General features: G+C 37.6%; 1 protein-coding gene across 2 annotated transcripts in view; it reads right to left on the reverse strand.

Moving 5' to 3' along the window:
- Positions 1–20,856, reverse strand: part of igdcc4 (immunoglobulin superfamily, DCC subclass, member 4) — a 102,682-nt gene that overhangs the window by 35,044 nt on the left and 46,782 nt on the right. The window contains exons 3-5 of one of the 2 annotated variants that reach the window (XM_036584122.1): positions 15,062–15,221; positions 8,474–8,607; positions 684–815 (exon numbers count right to left, since the gene is read on the reverse strand). In XM_036584122.1, coding sequence (XP_036440015.1) covers positions 684–815; positions 8,474–8,607; positions 15,062–15,221 — 426 coding nt within the window. Of the gene's footprint in view, positions 1–683; positions 816–8,473; positions 8,611–15,061; positions 15,222–20,856 lie in introns of both variants that reach the window. The other variant, XM_036584121.1, reaches the window with a different exon arrangement.

Below are 20,856 nucleotides of genomic sequence, written 5' to 3' on the forward strand. Positions count from 1 at the left end.
TTGTATTTAAATGGTCAGTCACAGTATGACGTACAAAGTTACAGGCTGTTATTAGAGTACAACTAAATGATACTGGAAACATAAAAAGCAAAATTCTTTCCATCTTATTTCTCAGTTACTGCAGTTCACATCAGGTAATTACTAAATTATAATCACCTATGGTTGTTCTATTACTTTTACATGTAGCTCTACCTACAAATATACTGAGATTACAAATAATTAGGGCTGGAAATACATTCTTTTGTGTTACCTGTTAACAAAACACAGTTACTCTAACAAAGCACAAAACAGAACCACAGCACATATAACATGATTATCATTCTTTACCTGAAATTATCTTAACACATTATTTATTAACAACTAGAAAGTTAGCACTTCATTTTTAAGTCAGTAAAACCTGTTACCATAATCTTTCTATATTACTACCCACTTATTATTGATCTGTAAAGGGCTACTGTTTTTTTTTCTCTAAAACGTTTAATAATTTTTGAACTCTAGTTTTGGAAACTCCTGTTTTTCATTCACACTGCTCTTCCTTATGCAAATGGATTATCTTATATCCAATCTAATAGCTCCTAAAAATGAATATCTTGTACTTAATGGCTGTTCTGACTGAAAATTGAATAAATGAAGGGTGGTCTCTGACTTTTACACAGTAATGCAGTATGCATGTGTGTTCTTACCCTGTCTACTCCATGACACAAAGGGTTTAGGCTGGCCCTGAGCCATACACTCCAGCACTGCTGGCTGACCCAGCACCACCGTCAAGTCTTGTGGTGGAGCTGTAATCACCACGTCACTCTCCTCTGAAGTACCTGAATGCGCGCACACACACACACACACACACACACACACACACACACATATTCAGCATATGATAGAGACAGAGATTGTAGCCATATGCCCTTACATACAAGCAGTGTACAAAACAATGTAAAGACTACATGAAATTCTCATATTCACTGGTAATTTTTATTAGAAACCATAGTTATCTCAAAGACCATAGTAGCCTATCTGTTGATGTACAATCTGTCAGCATCCCTACATGCTGTCCATCCATGGAAAAGGACCACCATAGAACCACCGCTGACCACATATTACAAACCTCAAATCCAAAAAAGTTGGGACCGTATGACAAATGCTAACAAAAACAGAAAGTAGTGATTAGTAAATTCTATTTGATCTGTTATAAACTGAAAAGTACAGATATACAATATCTGCTGTTTTACCTTATGAACTTTTTTTTTGGCATGCCTGCAACACATTCCAAAAACATTGTGACAGAAGCATGTTTACCACTGCGTTACATCACTATTCCTTTTAACAATACTAATCACTTTGAAAACTGATTTTTTGCCATTCTTCAGCTGTACAACTACAAAGGGCTTCACAATGCACCACATGTTTTCAGTGGATGTCATGTCTAGACTGACATGCAGGCCAGTCTAGCACATGCCCTATCTGATGCTGCAGCCATGCTATTGTACCACATGCAGAATGTGGCTTGGCGTTGTTATGCTGAAATAGGCATGAACGTCCCAGAAAAAGACAAGGTCTAGAAGGCAGCATGTGTTTTGCCAGAATGTGTTTATACCTTTCAGCGTTAATGATGCTTTCACAGGTATGAATAATGCACTTCATACCATGACAGTCCCTGGCTTTTGAATTTTATGCTGGAAACAATCTGAAAGGTCATTTTCTTCTTTGGCCCGGAGAACACAACATCCATTATTTCCATAAACCATCAAAAGTCTGATTCGTCAGGCTTTACTAAACCCAGAGAAGTGTGTGGGATTCCTGAGCAATGAATGGTGTTTCTATTAATGAGCCCACGTGGTGGTGTTCGTCACAGAAACATGACAGTTTCGGATAACACTTTATTTGGAGTGGTCCTTTGTAGATGATTAATAAACTCTTAACAGATTATCAGTAACACATCAACAACATATCAGTGTTAGCAGTAGTGCAGCATCTGAATACATTGAGGCGAATATCTTCAAGATGTACTGTTTTGTTTCATCAAAGAATGACCACTTTAAAATACAGTGTCAACCAGTTTTTAATGAGAGATCAAAGGTTTGTTTTTATGTGTACATATATGAATATACCAATATTTGGACAAAATACCATGTTGCAACTATACTGCTACCACAATATGACTTGTAGTACATTACACACATACTGGTGAACCCTTGACATAACGTGACTGAAGACTGGCCAGCATTATTTTGACTAAAGTTATTAACATTTACTGGAAAACATGAATTGCTTGATTCATCAAAATGCTTAGAAATTCATTAAAGATCTCATTAGCATAATGCAGCCTTCTGCAATGTCAGTAGTGTAAAGGCCAATATTATGACAACGATTCGACAATCGTGTGTGCATGCTTCCACAAGAGGGCAGCGAGTCTTGACAGCAAGAGAAAGCAGCTAGCCTTAGGGAAAGTGACTCCAGGTCAAACCACCACCATGTCAACACACAGCTGTCTCAAAAACTCTCAAAAGAGGCCAGAGAGAGCAAGAGGGACAGAGAGAAAGAAAGAAAAAAAACAACAGGCACTCAGACAGAACACAGGCAGACCACTGTGCTTACCTTTAGCCTATATAAACTAATGCATTAAAGTAATACATAAAACTAACTATGTACCTTATACGAGAAGCCCTTATCTCTGATGGGTAAAGCCCATAGAAACGGGAAGCGCAGTGTGGGCTGAGATGCGACGCCGGCAGTCCAAACATTATGGTAATGAAGTGGAAGATGCATGTAGACGGGGATCCAGTCAGCACATTATGAATTAATCATTCAGATTACATCCAGCCTCCAGAGCAGGGAGAGGAGAACACAGGCCTTCAAAGTGGGTCAGCCCACTCTCTCAAACACAGGTTGCTCTGCAGAAGTGTGTCCGTATGGACCTATATATTTGCTTATATTAGTAATATATTCACACTTATCACATATATTTGCAATGGTTCTAAATATTCTAGAAATGATAACTGGACACTAACAATTCGCTGACCAAATGAAAACAAAGTATTTCCAAAATAGTATGTTTACAGTAGAGGGCAAAAACAATCTTACCTTTTAATGTAAGTTAATGTAAAGAGATTTTATGCCAAGTGATTTTAAAGCATTTCTAACAGTCTATTCATCATGTAATTTTCAGGACAGCTGGTGTGTTGAAATGATGCAGAAAAATAAAAATCAACAAAAATGGAGATACATGGTTTTCTTTGGACAGCGACAAAATATAAGAAGGGTTTTGTTCCAAAATGCATTATAGAAAACTTTCATGAATTTCCTTTTTAAAAAAAAATGTGTTTTCCATTATATGTCAGCTGTGATTATTTTCAAAAACTAAATGTACAAAAATGAATTGAAAACAGTTGTACACCCATAAAATCGTATTTTTAAAATTGAAATTTGTGTTGAAATTTTGCATTTTGGGTTTGGGACAGTCACCCAACAATGGAAAGCACTCTATAAATGATTATCTTATACCTTTAGCATATTACTATCTAAATTAATGCCTTCAGTTTAAATATATCATAGCGATCCTTGTGAATGCCTAAGGTCTTAACACTTGTTTTTTTTTTTACCAAGGAACTGCAGTTGGAACTAATTCCATATAATGGTTCCTATAAACACTAACATGTACATATATAAATAAAGAAAGAAACACCACAGCAAAAACAGCCTCTCTTACAATATTACAATATGTATCATAATATAAAATGTCAACAAACTGAGTCACTCAATAAAAAACTAAAATGTTAATAATATTAATCAATCTAGTTTAATCATTTTTTCGTGACAGCCCTTAATCAATTAATTGTGACAGCCTTATTACAAAAGCCAGCTTCACACAAGCATTTTTACACAGGAATGCAATGGTAATTAAATGGAAAGTGGTTATGTATGTGTTAAATACCTAGTAAAACTGAAAAGAGCAATTTACCTACATGACACCTAATTAGCTCCGTCCGCACTCAAAACCCAATATACTATAGGCATGGTTTTATCTGGCTTAGTGCCATTCACCCATGCAGCACTTTAACTGTATTTTACTGGGTTGCACGCATTTATACCTGCCATGAAAACCCTGTTAAACAGATGATGTCCTCAGCATGAAAACATTATGAGTGTTTTTGGTACATGATTTTATAGAGAACTGGTGGAGTGCATGGCCTCTACTGTGCAAAAGTGACACATTCTGAGAAAGTAAAATGTTTGAGTGACACTTTGGTTTTACATTTTTTTCATTTTTGTGCAATAAACACACTGTGGCAGTGTACAAGAACTGTTAGCCTTTCATGTCGAGGATGTTATGTTGAGTTTATCGGTACTTTAATGGCAAGTATGAATGCATACACTGCAGTTGCAGCGGTATCTACTTTTTCGTACCTTCATACCATTTTCAGATATCACTGAGGAATATGTTATATATGTTATATTACCAGGGGGTGATGAAGGCATAGAAAAATAGCACAAAAAAAGAATAAAATTCACAAAGCTTTTATAGGTAGGGAGGCATGCACATGTGTCCATCTCTCGCTATGACTGCTTTCAGCAATCTTGGAATCTTGTGGTTCACCACGACAACAAAATGAGGTAAACCTTGAACATTACTGGTCATGGTATCCTGATAACTTTCCACTGTGAACAGGGCTATATTTACATATAGATACACATATAAAATACATACAGAACATATGAATAACGTATTTGCGTTAGAGCAAGGGACAAACTGATGTTAGCCAGAGACCCATGTTGAACAAACATTGAGGTGAGAAGCACATCCTCCCATTTGGCTTACTGCCTCTATTCCTGAGGTGATTTTATTAAACTTGACAATTTACACACACACACACACACACACACACACACACTTTGATGCCACTCTCTCTTTTATAAAATGTGTTCTATGACTTTTCAGGAATTCATAGACTATTGATGTCCAAATAAAAGCCATACAATATGCTTATAGAAATCAGCAACAAAGTTGCTGACAAGAAAATAGTTGTATTGAAATAAAATGCCACTTTTTCAGTTTAGATACTTTTCAATTTTCAAGGATTTTCCAGCACTGCCCGTTTTCAAACCATCATAAGAAGTCACTCACAGTGATAGTAGATACAGACAGGATTCATTCTCTCTGTATACAATACCACCCAAAAGTTCAGACGCCACTCATGAAAGGTTTTTCATTTTTGCCATTTTCCACATTTTTAAATACTTTCAAAATATTTTTTTAATTTAACAACAGGCATATTACACAAGGCAAACAAATAAGATAAAAGCAGGACAAGCCAGACCAAAATCATGATTGTGTAATTTTCATTTGAATATATGATCACTGTCAGAACACAATGCAGCATAATTTTTTTTAGATAATTTGGAAGTGCCTCCTAACATGCATAGTGTCAAAATTGCATAAAATACAGACAACAAAAAATGTCTAACATGACTTGGAATAAAATCTTATCAACGTTCACTGAAGGTTATGAATGTTTTTTCCGTCTCCTGTAAAGTTCTGTTTTCGGAAATGCAAGGTTTTTTTCTGACAGCAATGATATGTTTCATGTTTTTTTTTTAATACTCAGTCCATACATTCAATATACAGAAATTAAGCTGCAAAAACAGCTTTGAATTCACTGTTTCTGTGTTATTACAAGAACCAACTCATTTACATACACCTATTCAGTCTACAGCAGTTTAGCTCCGCCTTTTCGCACTGAAGTTCTAAGGAGTGTTTCAGGTTTGAGGCATGACACCCGGCAGCCAATCAGAACAGAGTTAATTTACCATATATCAATCTTAAAGGCACAGTAATAAAACAGCCTGTTTAATTCTAAAATATAAAGAGAGTTTGGAAATTGGTCATGTATAGGAACGTTTTTTTGTAAAGTCACATTTTTGGAGATGCAAGCTTTTATTCCAACAGCGTTGATATGCTTTATGTTTTTTCACGACACTGACAAATTAACAACTTAATTATATAAATGAAAGGTTTATTTAAAGGTTTATTTCAATAAACATGTATTCATTTAAAGGTTATTTTTATTTAAAGCTTTATTTAAATGAAGGGTTGGTCTGACTTTTCCTCAGTACCTTGTGCTCATAATGTAATTCAATTTTATCTGCCATATTTTACTGCTGCAATTAATGCTACACCTCTAGGGGGCACTACTCTTCTCTCCTTCTTTCTCTCCTTCCTTCGTTCTTTGCCTTTCCCCCTTTCTCTCTCTCGCTTTCAGGTGATCAATGAACACTGCAACAAAGACCTCCTCTGCAGAGGCCACTTACACACAAAACACAAAGAAGCCCACTGCACTGCTGTAGAGTGTGTTTATATTCCCCACTCAACATGAAAAAGACACCACGAGAGGGCTGGAAAAGAGAAAGCTCAGCTACTACAAACGCACTGATCTGAGCTCCGTGACTGATTTGCACCGTCTGTGGTCAGGCTGCTCGCATTCTTCTGCCTCTGATAGGAGATTAAGCTGATGAGTGAAGCTCATTAGAATCACTCTAACGAGAGGACGCCATTCAAGCTCTCCGTGCACAGCACACACCGAAACTGGAGATGAGCTCTATTACAATAAGGCACTGTAGAAGCCACAGGTGTGAGTGCACATATGAGTACACTGTAGACCAAAAGTTTGAAAGCAACAGTAACCTTGTAAACATACCCAAGATCTTTTTATTTTTCAAGATATAAGAAACAGTTATATGTTCATTGGATCACATTCTATTTGGATGGTCCCCTATAGATGCTTTACAGATACTTAAATCATTAACAAACTTTCTGGTGATGTTCAGTTGATTATCAACAACATTATGGTTAGGGTTAGGAGTGGATGTAGGTTTGGCCTTGAGGTTAAGGTTAGGTTTAGGGTTAGGGATAGATTTAATCAACTCTTTCACACTGAACTAGAGGTTCAGTTGGATTTAATGGATATTTAGTTGAATGTTACTTAAAGATGTACGGGGCATTTACAAAGCATCTACAGTGCACCATCCAAATAAAGTGTTACCATTTATTGTAAAGAACAAAAAGGTTTAACTATAGATCTGCAGCAACAGCACACATGCTAGGTTTTGTACTGAAGAGTTTTAAGCAAATCCTATCTTAAGAATTGCATCTTATCTTGCCAAATCTTAAGTTAAGAAATACTAAACTACTCAATCGATGTCAATAGTCAATTATTCTTATTATTAATTATTGTCACTAAGCAACCAACCATACACAGTCTGGAAACACCATTCACTACTCAGTCCATATACAGGAATTAAGGAGCAAAAACAGTCAGATATGAATTACTTTGTTTCTGTGACGCCATAAGAAGCAACTTATTTACATATATCCACCTATTCAGCCAACAGCAGTTTAGCTCCACCAATTCACACTTAAGGTCTAAGGAGTGTTTCAGGTCTGAGGCACAATACAGGATAGCCAATCAAAACAGCGTTAATTTTGATTATATCAGACTTTAAGGCACAGAAATGAAAACTGTGTAATTCTAAGATGCAGAGAGCAGGAAATGATCATGTTTGATCAGATAAAAATAGCACAAGAAGGTGCACTAGTTGATCCAAATGATCCAAATTCATCATTAAAAACCAGGCAAAGGTCAACTGTAAAAAAGACAAGATATAAAAATAGACAAACATATCAAAAACAAGATCAGCCAGACAAATCCAAAAAGGGAACAAGCGTAAAGGCAAAGTCCAAAAAACAGAGAAGCAAAGTCAGAATCGGAACAGGATAACCAACACACGGGAATGAACGCTTAGTCGCTCTACAAGAGATGCAACACCTCGCAAAGACTAAAACTAAAGCCCTAAACTATCCAAAACAGATCACATGACACAGTATGTAAATGTAATGCCATTATGCAAGTTATTGATAGTTAACTTGTTATGCTAACTGTCAAGGTTGCCTAAAAGAAGGAACATGTAATTTCAACAGAACGGCCAACAATAGAGACAGAAGCTTATAAAAGAAGTTAGGACACTGTTGGATTTATCCTAAAGTTAGAATATTTTAGCGTATCCAGATGCTTCTGTAATACTTTTTTTTTAATTTGAGAATAAGATATCAAAAATTAGCAGATGTAATTCTGTAATAGCTACTGCTCTAAATTCAATCTTTACTGAAGTCATCATGGTGACTAACATGTCAGATAAGATTTCAGAATTAGTGTGTTTCTTTAATATGACCCCAGGTGTATTAAATTAGAAGAAATTTGAAATCTAGACAATGTTAAGGATTGAAAGCAGGAAGGCTTTTCCCATACAGTTAGGATGGAACATTTTGGGAAAACTTCTATGGTTGAGCAAGACAGCAATAAACATGTATTGTGCTTGTTGATGGCAAATTGACTTAATTGTAAAACATCTCTGAAACATTCAAAGTCACAGTTTGCTTCCATACTTTTGACCAGTAGTGTGTGTGCGTGTGTGTTGGTACCTGGAGTGACCGTGAGGGAAGCATCTTGGCTGTACCGTTTGCGAGCGGAGTTAGATGCCAGGCAGCGGTACAAACCCTCATCATCCTTACTGACCCCTAAAATCTGCAGGACTCCATTTGGAAGAGTTACGTACCTGCTGGGGAGAAAGAGAGAACACATTTTACCCAGATGTAAATTTGCATTCCTGCTCTCATATGTTAAAGGACTTGGCAAGAAAATGAAAGGTACACTTCCCCCTTATCCCAAATATAGTTGATCAACTAAGATATGTTTAGTTGCTTCTTTACTTTTGCGCTGGAGCTTCGCGACTAAGGCACGACTAATAAGCAATGGAAGCTTATACAGCAGTACTTAGCATTGTGTAATGCTGGCTAATGATATCTAAATCATCACAGACTTGCCATAATAAATAGACTTCCTTATGTAGTTTCAGACTCTATAAGACAATGTTGTTTATAAAACTGAACAATAGTATGTTGCGTAATGGGGTCGGCCCGATGTTCCCAGGACCCTTTATTTGTCCACTGATGTTTCTAAGAAACAGCCCTGTTTTCAGGTCCCTATATTCCCTCACTGAAATTTTCTAGGAAACAACTATGTTCCCATGGCTCTGTGTTTCAGCCTCTTGAAGCAGTGAGAGATCAAGTTCATATAAATATAGACTTCGGGAGCAAAACTTGCCCAGAAATGACTGCTATTTCACGCAACATCCATTTAGTCTATTACTCAAGATTTCAAAACTATAACATTTGATTTGCTGTGTTCAAAACGTAGTAAACAACTCCATCTGTTACATGCAGGGGTGAGTAATTCAGGTCCAAAAGCAAAAAATCCTCTTTAGGATTTTGTTCCAACTGCCTGGACACCTCTGCTGCTGGTTTCAGCTGATTAGAGAAGCCAAGCAAATGGAACAAAATCTTGGGGAAGGATTTTCACTTTCTGGCCCTGAGCTACTCACCTCTATTTATACATGTGGACTAATGTACACTCACCAAACACTTTAGGAATACTATACTATTACTGGGTAGGGCCTCCCTTTGCTCTTAAAACAGCCTAAGTTCTTTGTGTCATGGATTCCACAAGATGGTGGACACATTCCTTTGGAATTCTGGTCCATGTTGACATGACTGCATCATGCAATTCCTGGAGATTTTTCAGGTGCACTTTCATGTTGTGAATCTCCTGTTCTATCACATCCCAAATGTGTTCTACTGGATTCAAATCCAGTGACTGTTAAGGCCACTGAAGAACACTGAACTCATTGTCATGTTCATGAAACCAGTTTAAGAACTTTTGCTTTGTGACATGGTGCATTAAAATGCTGGAAGTAGCCATCAGAAGATGGGTAAATTGTGGCCATGAAGGGATGCACAGGGTCAGTAACAATACTCAAATAGGTTGTGGCATTCAAGCAATGACTGATTGGTATTAGTAGGCCCAAAATGTGCCAAGGAAACCTTTCCCACACCATTACACCACCTTTACCAGCCTGGACTGTTATGGTTTTGTCCATCGATTCATGCTGTTGGTGCCAAATTCTGACCCTACCATCTGTGTGCCTCAGCAAAAATCAGGATTCATCTGACCATCATCAGACCTGTTTTTCCAGTCTTCAACAGTCCAGATTTGGTGAGCCTGTGCCCACTGCAGCTTCTGCTTTCTGTTATTTCCTGACAGAAGTGGAACCTGACATGGTCTTCTGCTGTTGTAGCCCATCTGTCTCAAGATTTGATGTGTTGTGCATTCTGAGATGCTTTTCTGCTCACCACAGCTGTAAAGAGTCGTTATCTGAGGTACCGTAGTCTTTCTGTCAGCTCAAATCATCCTCTGTTGACCTCTCTCATCAAGGCATTTCTATTCACAGAACTGCCACTCACTGGATGTTTTTACTTTATTGCACCACTCTGAGAAAACTCTAGAGATTGTTGCGTGTGAAAAACCCACCCCAGCAGTTATAGAAAATATCAAACCAGCCCGTCAGACACCAACAATCATGTTACTGTCAAAATCACTGAGATTACATTTTTTCCTCATTCTGATCATTAATGTGAACATCACCTGGAGCTGCTGGCCTGTATCTACATGATTGTTTACACTGCACGGCTTCTACACTGCTTAGATAACTCTATGAATGAGTAGGTGTACAGGTGTTTCTAATAAAGTGCTCAGTGAGTATAGCTTTTTCGTTCTGCACTACACAACTGGCAACAACAAAATGTACAACTGCTGAACCAGACAAAGCGATTATTCTGAAAGTTTATGTATACTATGGTCTGACTTCTCAAAAACAGCTTGCATTATGAAGTTTGCTTTGCCAGCTAATTAGCTCACTGAGGGCAATTGCCTTACTCATGACCTTACAGGTTTCCTAAATGCATCATATTAAGCTGTGATGCATCATATGTAGGGCTGAAAGAATGCCCAGCCCTGGAAAAACAGACCCCTGGAAACATAAGTATGCTTCCAAAAAACAAAAATTAGCGGCAGCCATGTGACAAACTTTGTCCACTTTTATAGATAACGGTCATGCAGTGTCAAAAACCACATAATAACCAAATAACGCAGATTACTTAACAACTAATTATTCCTTAAAAGCTAATGGTTTGAGTCAAATGTGTGATGATTTAGAAAGGCAGTTTGATAATTGGCGGTCATTAGCTTCCATTACTCTCTGATTGCTGGTCATGAGCTTCTATTATTTGCTATTTACATTAGCATCGTAGCTCCAGAAGCAAAGTGAGTATTAAACAGAACCTGAAAATTACACCAGAGATTCAGTGCTGAAAAACAGGGAACAGGGTGAAACTAGGTGTGTGGAACATGAAGTTCTAAATGTCGGCCAGCGACCATAGCGCATCACAGCTGTGTAAAAGCTGACCGCTGGCCAGTCCTCCTGTTGTCAATATTTATCTCCCTCTTTTCTCCTCTCTTCCCTCTTGTGGCATCATGGCGGCCCTGGAGGAAAGCTCAGGTTGCACCACTGGTTTTCCAACACCCCCCCCGACCCTCTCCAGCTCATCCCACAATCCACCGCAAAACCCTCAGAGACCTTGGGCTTCACCCCTCTCCCCCCAGACCTTTCAGGAATTGCATTATAGGCTATTAATCCAGCAGACAGATCGCTGTTTGTGGGAAGCGGTCTGAAAGGCCACAGCGTCTGAGGCTCAGTGTGTGTATGTGTGTTGAGAGTGGGCTGCATGACTCATTGATTCACTGGTGTAGGATTCGGGCTGCAGGGGTTGAATCAGGACAGCACAGCAACGGAGCAAAAAGCTCAACCAAGTAATATGTTGGTTAAATCCCAATCAACCTAATGAGTAGGTAATTGTAGCGCACAACTCGTACCTCAACACAAGGCGCGTTCATTTCAAATGTTATTTCTAGAAACGGCCTGAATAATGAGAATACTCCAGTATTCATTTGTTATGTTGATATTCAGTTCTCTATGTAGCAGAGGGGACCCTCAGGGCATTCTAGGACCTCAGAGAAGGCCCAGTGATTTCTGGGAACTGAGATCACATTTTTTTCTTTTTTCAGTTTTTAATTTTTATTCAATTTTATTTTATTCTCTACTTAAACTTTCCAAGTTTAAATAGTAGTACAGGGGTCAGGAAAAATTAAAGCACCTTGGGAGCCACAACATTTTAAGTCCATTTTATTGAAGTAAGATTGTACCATCTTGGCTGTAAATATGTCTCAGTATATGCAAATGACCTAGTATAGGATAAAAAATATAAATGAAAATGCAGACTGCTGCTTTTCCTGCATCTCCGCCAGGAAACTTTTCTGCAAAAGTGGAACATTTTCTTGTAAAATGTCTCCCAACTTTAAATTTGACTGAAGTAACTGTCGAAAGAAAAGCTGACATCAGCTTCACGACTTTTTAGCGTTTTACAGTTTCTCACTGCAGATTAAACGCATCAGGAAACCAGCTGGAGTGCTTATAAATGCAAATAAGTCCATAAGTCTCCAAATTTTCAGTGTTCATCTTAAATCTTTCTCTTTTCCTTTCCATTAGCTACTAGTTAGGCTAGTAAGATTGTTGATTGCATTGCTGTGTGATCAGCAGTCTTCACGCCAATCTTCAGGGTTAAAGAGTGAATTAGCAGTTATAAATTAACTCCAGAGTTTTAAGACCACTTATTGTTAAAACTGTGTTAGAATGATCAGCAGAGCTTTATTTTACTGGAAAGCAGGATTATCTTATTTTTGCCTTACAATCTAATTCTGCTGTGGAGCCGCAACAGGGCAGTAAAAGAGCCACATGCAGTTTCAGAGCTGCGTGTTGCTGACCCCTGGTATAGTACTCACAGTAAATAGTATAGTGCATTATAGTACAAATAGTATAGTGATAGTATAGTACACTGTCCATGTGGCCATTAAAGCTAAAAGAGTAAAATATTGCTATAAAATCACTTCAAATGATCAGACAAGAGAAATGCTCAATCAATAATAAAAGGCTGGTATACTATGGAGGTGCAACAAGTTTGATAAATCATCAAAGTTATGGAAGTCTAGTGATCCTCATCTGAGTTCTGCTATGCATCCAATCCACAATGCCTCCAACTCAGCTTCTTCACATAACTGCTTCAGGTAGGAATATCAGCTCTTCTTCTCCCAGCTCCTTTCTTTAATAATAACAGCTTTGTAGCAGATTTAACACTTGACAGCACAGACAACAGATCTGTTTACTGCAATTAAATCAATTTTAACGCTACATCAGAGACGAGTTAGTACAGTGCAGGAGCTGCAATGCTACTACCACATTTTAGTCAATGACTATTTTAAATATAGTTTAGTAAATGTCTATTTTAAATATAGTTTAGACCGCAAGCGGTCAGATGAGCTTGCATTTTGATGCATGCAAGATGCGCATCTAGCGCAGATGGTGTTGACAAACATTAATTAAAATGGAAACCTATCTGTTCCGTCAAATGGACAAAATAATAACAAAATGCTTCAAATATTATAGTTTTTAAGGTTGTTTTGATAATGAAATTTTGAGTACTTTTTCAGAAATACTAAGGTGTATTCAAAGCCAGTAAAATGCTCTTTGGGCCAGCCATGCCAGAGAAAGATCACGCTGAGTATGCTTACATGTAACAAAATAATCTGAAAAAAAATGCAGAAAATCATATTTTGGCAATAATTTGTTCAATAAGTTTACAAGCACTTCAATAATCTGATAATGAGAAAACACTGGGTCTTCATGAGTCAATCAATACATAGATTTCTCTCTAAGTACACAATTTGCACCTCCACTGCTGCTTAGTACTCGCCAAAGAAGCATGTGACGTAAAATTCAAACATGTTTAGTCTGGAGTTTTACGGCTCCAAACTGAACATGATGTGGTCATTTGTTGTCATTCTGCAGTTTTAGCATGAAAGAAGTGTATGGTGTTTACTGTTTCTCAGGTAGTTCATCTCTATTTAGCTAAAATCCAGATCAGATTTCTTGAAATCAGATTTAATCTAAGAAATTGAAGTATGCTGTTTATATGAATGCTTGAATATTTGTCTGTTAAAGTCAGATAATGGCCGTATTATTCATGTGCATGTAAACGCACCCACTGTTAGGACAGTTACGATGCAGTGTGTTGGACTTACAACTTCTGTAGATTACTATGAAAAAAAACAGTGTTAAATCCACATGGACTTACGTATCTGTGACATTTTAGTTTCATTACATTTAGTCAGATGCAAATGAAAATTAATTGGTCACTGATCTGTTCACTTATTTCATCTTTTTTTCAAGTTAGTCTTAGTCAAAAATCACATTGTCAATGAAGGTTTCCATCCATGGACACTTATTGAGAGCGCTTCAGAGCCTAAACATGGAATTCATGAGAATGTGCGTGGGCGGCCTATATGTCTGGGAGAGTTATACAGAGAAGCCTTGAAACTGCAGAGAAAAGGTTCTACTTCAGACCACAACCTCCAGCGAAAGCAAGAGACAGGTAGAGAAAGAGAGACAAGGAAAAATAAAACAAAATAAAACAGTATTGTCCTGATGTGGCCTACACCATATTTCAGGACTGGCCCTAAACAGCTGATGTCATAACCATAGAAACTGTAGTATGATAACAGATAATGGTATTTTTTTCAGGGACACACTGAAGTTAAATGATGATAATTGTGTGCTTTTACCAAGCCCATGACTTTCACATGTAAATATAATATTCTCACTACACAAAACCACAAATAAAAAAATTTAACTGACTCTCGAACTGCCACAGAAAAATATTTTAAAATAAACTTACAGGATGAACTGTAAATGAACGGCTTCCCTTTTGTTTTTCTCTTTTTCCATTTCTTTACCCTTTATAGGATGCACCACAATTGACAGGTGAGTAAAGAACATTGTTTTCTTCCAGTTACTACTGCTTTTCAACATTTCATAAAAAAAATAAACCAAACAGCACATTTACTGACATATTTATAACTGTCTTAAATAAGCAGGTTTTATGTCATGGCAAATTAAAAAATACAAAATAATTAAAAGACCTCCAACACACACAATGGCAAGCGCAGAATGCTTGCCTGTGACCTACAGGGGCAATTGACGGGTAAAGAGCAGAGTGTCTCACCTTGATGTTTCGTCCGGTTCTGTGGGTACCGGCAGTGGCACCTGGTCTTTCTCCCAGGTGATGGTGGGGACGGGCAGACCATCTACTTGGCACTCAAAACGGGCAGTGCCACTCGCAGGCACAACCTGAGGCTCAGGGTCCTGCAGGAAACGAGAAAGGCCTGAAAGTGAAGAGAGAGAAGACAAGAGAAAGTGAGGCCCTGTCTCACGTAACACGATTAGCTTGAAGTTTCAGCTTCACAAAAACTAACAAATGCAAACGTGGTTAAATTGTTTTATGATGGCAGCAGTGCCAGCTTTACCTAATAAGTGACATTAGCAGCTGCTTAGGGCCAGTGGGCCCCCTAACAACTTCAGGGTTGTTACTGTACCATAATTAAAGACATGTATTGGCAAGAACCTGGTGATATGATACGCATCATGATACAAGGATTATGATTCAATATATTGCGATATATTGAAATACTGTAAGCAAAGCGATATATGAGAATCGATACAGTATCACAAAGCATAATACTGTGATACTCATGTGTATCGATATTTTCTTACACCTCTAACCATGGTATCTAAAATGCTTGAGGGGGGAAGAAGCAAGGTTCAGATACTCAGACTGTGATTGATTCTTGTGCGAGTGCACATGAAAGCATATCATTTATGACTAACGGTTTGAAACATGAGAGGCTGCTGAAGAAAGAAAAAGAAATCATACTACCCAAATATGTAGAAAGTAAAACATTTATAAGCTTAAAAAGCAAAGCTGTCACCACTGCCACCAGGGTTAGATTGAACTAAGACCAAATTTAACTGGGTGAGCAAGAAATACTATCATGCGACAGAGCCCTGGATTGAGAATGCTATCGGTAATTTCAATTGTAACTTATTAGGACCCCAAACAAGCTTTGAAAACAAATTAGGATATTTTGATAGCTTAAATCACATTATTGGGGGTAAGTAGAAATATTAAATACAATAGGCTGTAGCAGTACACTAATTAGCCAGTTATAAAGTTATAAATGTATATAATGTATATGTTTATAATAAATGTACATTATTTAGACAGCTTGTGGTAGACATTGTTATTAGATAGCCTCTAATTTTACAGTATTTCAATGGGCAAGATGGTGGAGGGGCCCAAAAAAAATCCAGTTTAGGGCCCACCGAAAGATTAGCACCAGCCCCAGAATGTGGTTAACAACTTTCTCCGTCAACGTAGGTTTAGGTTCCTTAGGCTTAACCTTGTGCAGGTGCATGTGAAAGCGTGGCATTTACAACAGATAACTGTAAGGATAGGAGTTGAGTGGCTACTTTCCAGCAGAGAAATATGTTACAAAAAGCAAAGACTTTCATATGATCGGTTGTTAGCTACAGATGTCAGACATGTCAGGGGCTACTGTGCTATTTTCCTTCTTTTCTGTGAATTTTAAAACAAGTTAATAGCTGAATAATAACCTGGACAAGGTTAGGTGCGTAGCATCAGCTGCCATAGTGGTCAGACATGATCCAGTGCTGTGAGAATTAGTTATAACTAAGTTTTAAGTTAGCTGGCCAATCAAGAAATCCTGCTTGGTGAGACAGGCCTCAATTCTGCAGGCCTCATGGGGGCAGTAAAGGGCTGAAAGACCAGGCCTCTGACCTCTGCCCCCTCCATATTGTAGTTCAACATCATACCATACAAAAACTATCCAGAAATAATGATGTAAAGATTAGCGAGTTTGCATGGACCTGCATTAAACATTACCCAGAGACACCTGCGCACACTGTTCTACTTTAGCTTTCCTAACAGCTTCACCATCACAGACACTCAAACTCAAACGGGATAAAAAAAGAACTCGTATTGTTGCTGTCATCACAAAACTCTCTGAAATGGTATCTTTTGAGAAGAAGTAAAAAAACAAGTTCTTAACATCTGTTAATGTAATTGTTTTCCAAGTCATTTTGGACCAATTCTATTGGTTCACTGGTGTTTCAAAAAAAGGAAAGGATTCTTTTGACAGCGACGATATGTTCTATATCAAAAAATGGATTCAAGCAACAATATGTGCAATTGAAAAGCCTCAAAGCATTTCAATACAGAAGTTTTATGAATGCCTTCACTGTGAAGTGCTGACAATAGAGCCAGAAAATCGGAATCTTTACACTCTTTCCATAAACAGGAGATGGATAACACCACAGACCTCCATAACCTGCACAAAATAACCTTTATACCAACAACTAGGGCTGAGATGAAGTCAATACATTGAGTAACTTCACCGGTAATACAAAGATAAAATCTCCCTATAGTGCAACAGCAAAGTTCGAAACGCAAACCCTGTGACACAGACTGAGCAGCAGCTGCACAATATGTTATTAGTTAATCGTTATTACAATATTGGCATTTCCAATACTGACAGTGCAAAAGGCTGTAATATGAAAATGAACCATGTGAACAGTCAGTGTTTTTTTTTCCTAGAGATGCACTGATATATGTAATTTAGATGATGTATGGATATATTGAACATGGAATTTACAGGCAGATATGATAAACTGATTATTTAAATAAATTATTTAATTTGATTAATTATTTTAACATTTTATAGTATTTAATGTGGATATTTTACATTTTAGATTTTGCATTTAGCACACAAATAATTCCACAGGGTTATTAAAAATAAGAATTCATATAAAAAACAGAAATATTAGATATATGGCCAACTACAGCTAACAATGTTCAACATCATTATCTAACAATAAACATCATGATAGCCTATAAAATCATGCCGTACCCATGTAGCTAAGGGCTGCACAGCTTTGACCGTATTTTCTGTATTTTGTAAGACTGAAGGTAATTTAATAAAAAATACCAAAACAATAAAACGTTTACACAAAGAAGAATAGTCTCCTGCATGTTTGGCTGTAATTTTGACATCATTCAAAGTAAAGCTGAGCGCATCCTGAGTCCCTTGCTTCCCCACAGCATATCATTAACAAACCTGAACACAGAGATATCAGACTAAGAGGATTAGCCAATTCATATAGCATTTAAAATGCCATTTCTATAAAACTACAAGTTAACTTAGTATCAAACACTGGAATACCTTACTACACCATCAGTCCTGAGCAAGATTTGTGTTAGCCTATCAGCATGATTTCACTCACAATGAGCTTTTAGCATTAGTCTTTGTATCTGAAATAAGCAACTGAAACTACACCTGAACAGTTTAGCTACAGTATGTCTCAGAATTTTTGGAGCATTTTTTGTAAAAAGCGTAAAAAAATAATCTATTCAAATATACTGGATTTATGGTTTGCAACCGGACAATAAACTCCCAGAAGAAGACGTGACGGAAAACTCAACTGCAAAACTTGAGCAGAAAATATGAATACACATTATCCAGAAGATGAAGAATACTGAAATTCTTAATTTTGTCAAGCATGTACTTGGTTTCAGCTTCTCTCCAAAGGTGTTCTGTTGCCGTCATGCGGGTGATGTGTTAAACGCTGCTTGCTGTTTTCACACATGCGCAGACTTAGAAAACCGAAAGACATCAGAGGGTACACCAGAGCCAGTTTATAGGAGCCTGGCCTCTTCCTATTTCCCCCATTATATCAAAAAACAGGACTGCAATGCGCCAGAGGGTGCCCACAAGTGAGTCCTTAATGAATGTGGGGGGCGGGGTGAATGGAGTTAAAGGGCTAAAAACGAAAAAGTTAAAATAGTTTCTAATCAGAAAGTAGATGGATGTATTTCACTAACCTGTACGCTTCTTTTTTTTTGACAGTAAACGGATTTTGGGAAGCAGGATGCTAGCATTGCTGCTAGCGAGTGCTGACTGGTTGGTGAGAAGAGCAGCTCATTGGCTGTTTGCGCTCACTGATGTTATAAAAATACATGAGGTGCCATATTAAACTCCTATAACAGTGTTAAAATGTTTTATGCTATTCTGTGTGTGTAAAATGAATACTACAAGTTCTCTGGGTATACCGGCACTGAAAAACCCAACTACTGAGCTAAAATGCAGATCTCTTTATTGGATTTCTTAATTTGATTTCTAGGCCTTAATCCAATCTAAGAAATCAGAGTATGCTGTTTACATGACCACTCGAATAATCAGATAACTGAAGAAATCCGATTATGGTCAGACTATTAAGGGCATGTAAATGCACTCATTGTGCTACACAGCCAGTAAGCTTGGATGATAATGCAAAGTTAGGCAAACTATTATTGTTTAATAATCCTACTGAACTGTATTACTGTAATTTAACTGCAGTTCCACAGGCGAGCATTACAGAGCCTTACCCTATCGCTTGTATTCTCTGTGATGGTCATATAACTACCATATAATTACTGTCTGGGCTGGCTTCTAATATTACTCACTAATTTATATATTGATAAATATATTTTCCATGGACAATATCCAGTTAACACTGGCTCTCCATGTTAATTTGAGTGGAAACCAAAATACTGACAAACTGGCCTGCTGGCATTCTTCTTCTGTATATGCTGATTCATTTTACTCTCTAGTGGACTGATATACTCATGTACTGGAGTTTCTTTGCTCCATACATGCTCTGTGATCTTGTGCTAAGCTGCATTTGAGAAAGAGGGCTCTAATTCAGAAGCCCCTGAGCAAAGTTTCTCAATGAGCACACAGAGGTCCGGGATGATACACAGAGAGAGAAAAAAAAGATAAGGAGCCGTTAAACATTAACGGAGGTTATTTCAGAGTGTTTCACCACATGCTGCCTAAAGTAAACACACTCGCACACTCATCACTGTAAACCAGAGGCCCGCTGAAGCAGATGCCACTGCCGTAGCAGTGTGTTTTCAGGCTTTTGCTGATATAGCTTTTCCAGCGTTCACCATGTGCAGAATCACAGGTTTATTTGTAATGTTGCATTTAGAGAGGGAGAGGGAGAGGGAGAGAGAGAGAGAGAGAGAGAGAGGGAGAGGGAGAGGGAGAGGGAGAGAGAGAGAGAGAGAGAGAGAGAGAGAGAGAGAGAGAGAGAGGGAGGAAAAGCAAAACAGTACATTATTTAAACATCATGTGGCCGATCTGGAAGTGATGTTTTGGTCAAAAATGACAATTTGCCCCTTAGGCAGCCAAATGCAGGCAATTAAGTTAAGACACATAAGGTGTTAGTCTTAGTTTTGCACTGAAGCTACAAGGCTAATGTAGCTAACAATAAATTAAGTTTATTTCTCACGAATGTTGGGATGTAACAGGATACCAATATTCACAATACAATAATTAGGTATCTGTATTTAGTCTAAGTTACATTTTAAAAAGGCAGTTTTCAGAACGCAGTTACCGTTTACGTTTTTAGGAAATACTTTTGGAACACATACAATCATATAATCTTCAAAAGAAACATCAATGCTTGTTTACAAACTATTTTAAAGTCAGCACACGGCATCTAGCAAACATGCTCATTAGACAAACTCTAAAGAGGACTTCAATTAACGACTTCTTCACAAAAACTGAAGTTCCTGCTAAAGCCTGATAAATCAATGTGATGAGACAGATAGTAATCTCAGTGTTAGTGAGCTCTGCTAAAGCCTGAGTAGACTGATAAATCAATGTGATGAGACAGATAGTAATCTCAGTGTTAGTGAGCTCTGCTAAAGCCTGAGTAGACTGATAAATTAATGTGATGATCAGTTATTAATCTCAGTGTTACTGAGCTCTGCTAAAGCCTGAGTAGACTGATAAATTAATGTGATGAGACAGATATTAATCTCAGTGTTACAGAATAGTGAAGCAGGTGATGAGAGAGGAAAAATGAATACTTTATTTCAATAATTTTAGTGATAAGCAA

The sequence above is a fragment of the Colossoma macropomum genome, unplaced genomic scaffold (genome assembly GCF_904425465.1).
Source record: "Colossoma macropomum unplaced genomic scaffold, Colossoma_macropomum, whole genome shotgun sequence".
Lineage (NCBI taxonomy): Eukaryota > Metazoa > Chordata > Actinopteri > Characiformes > Serrasalmidae > Colossoma > Colossoma macropomum.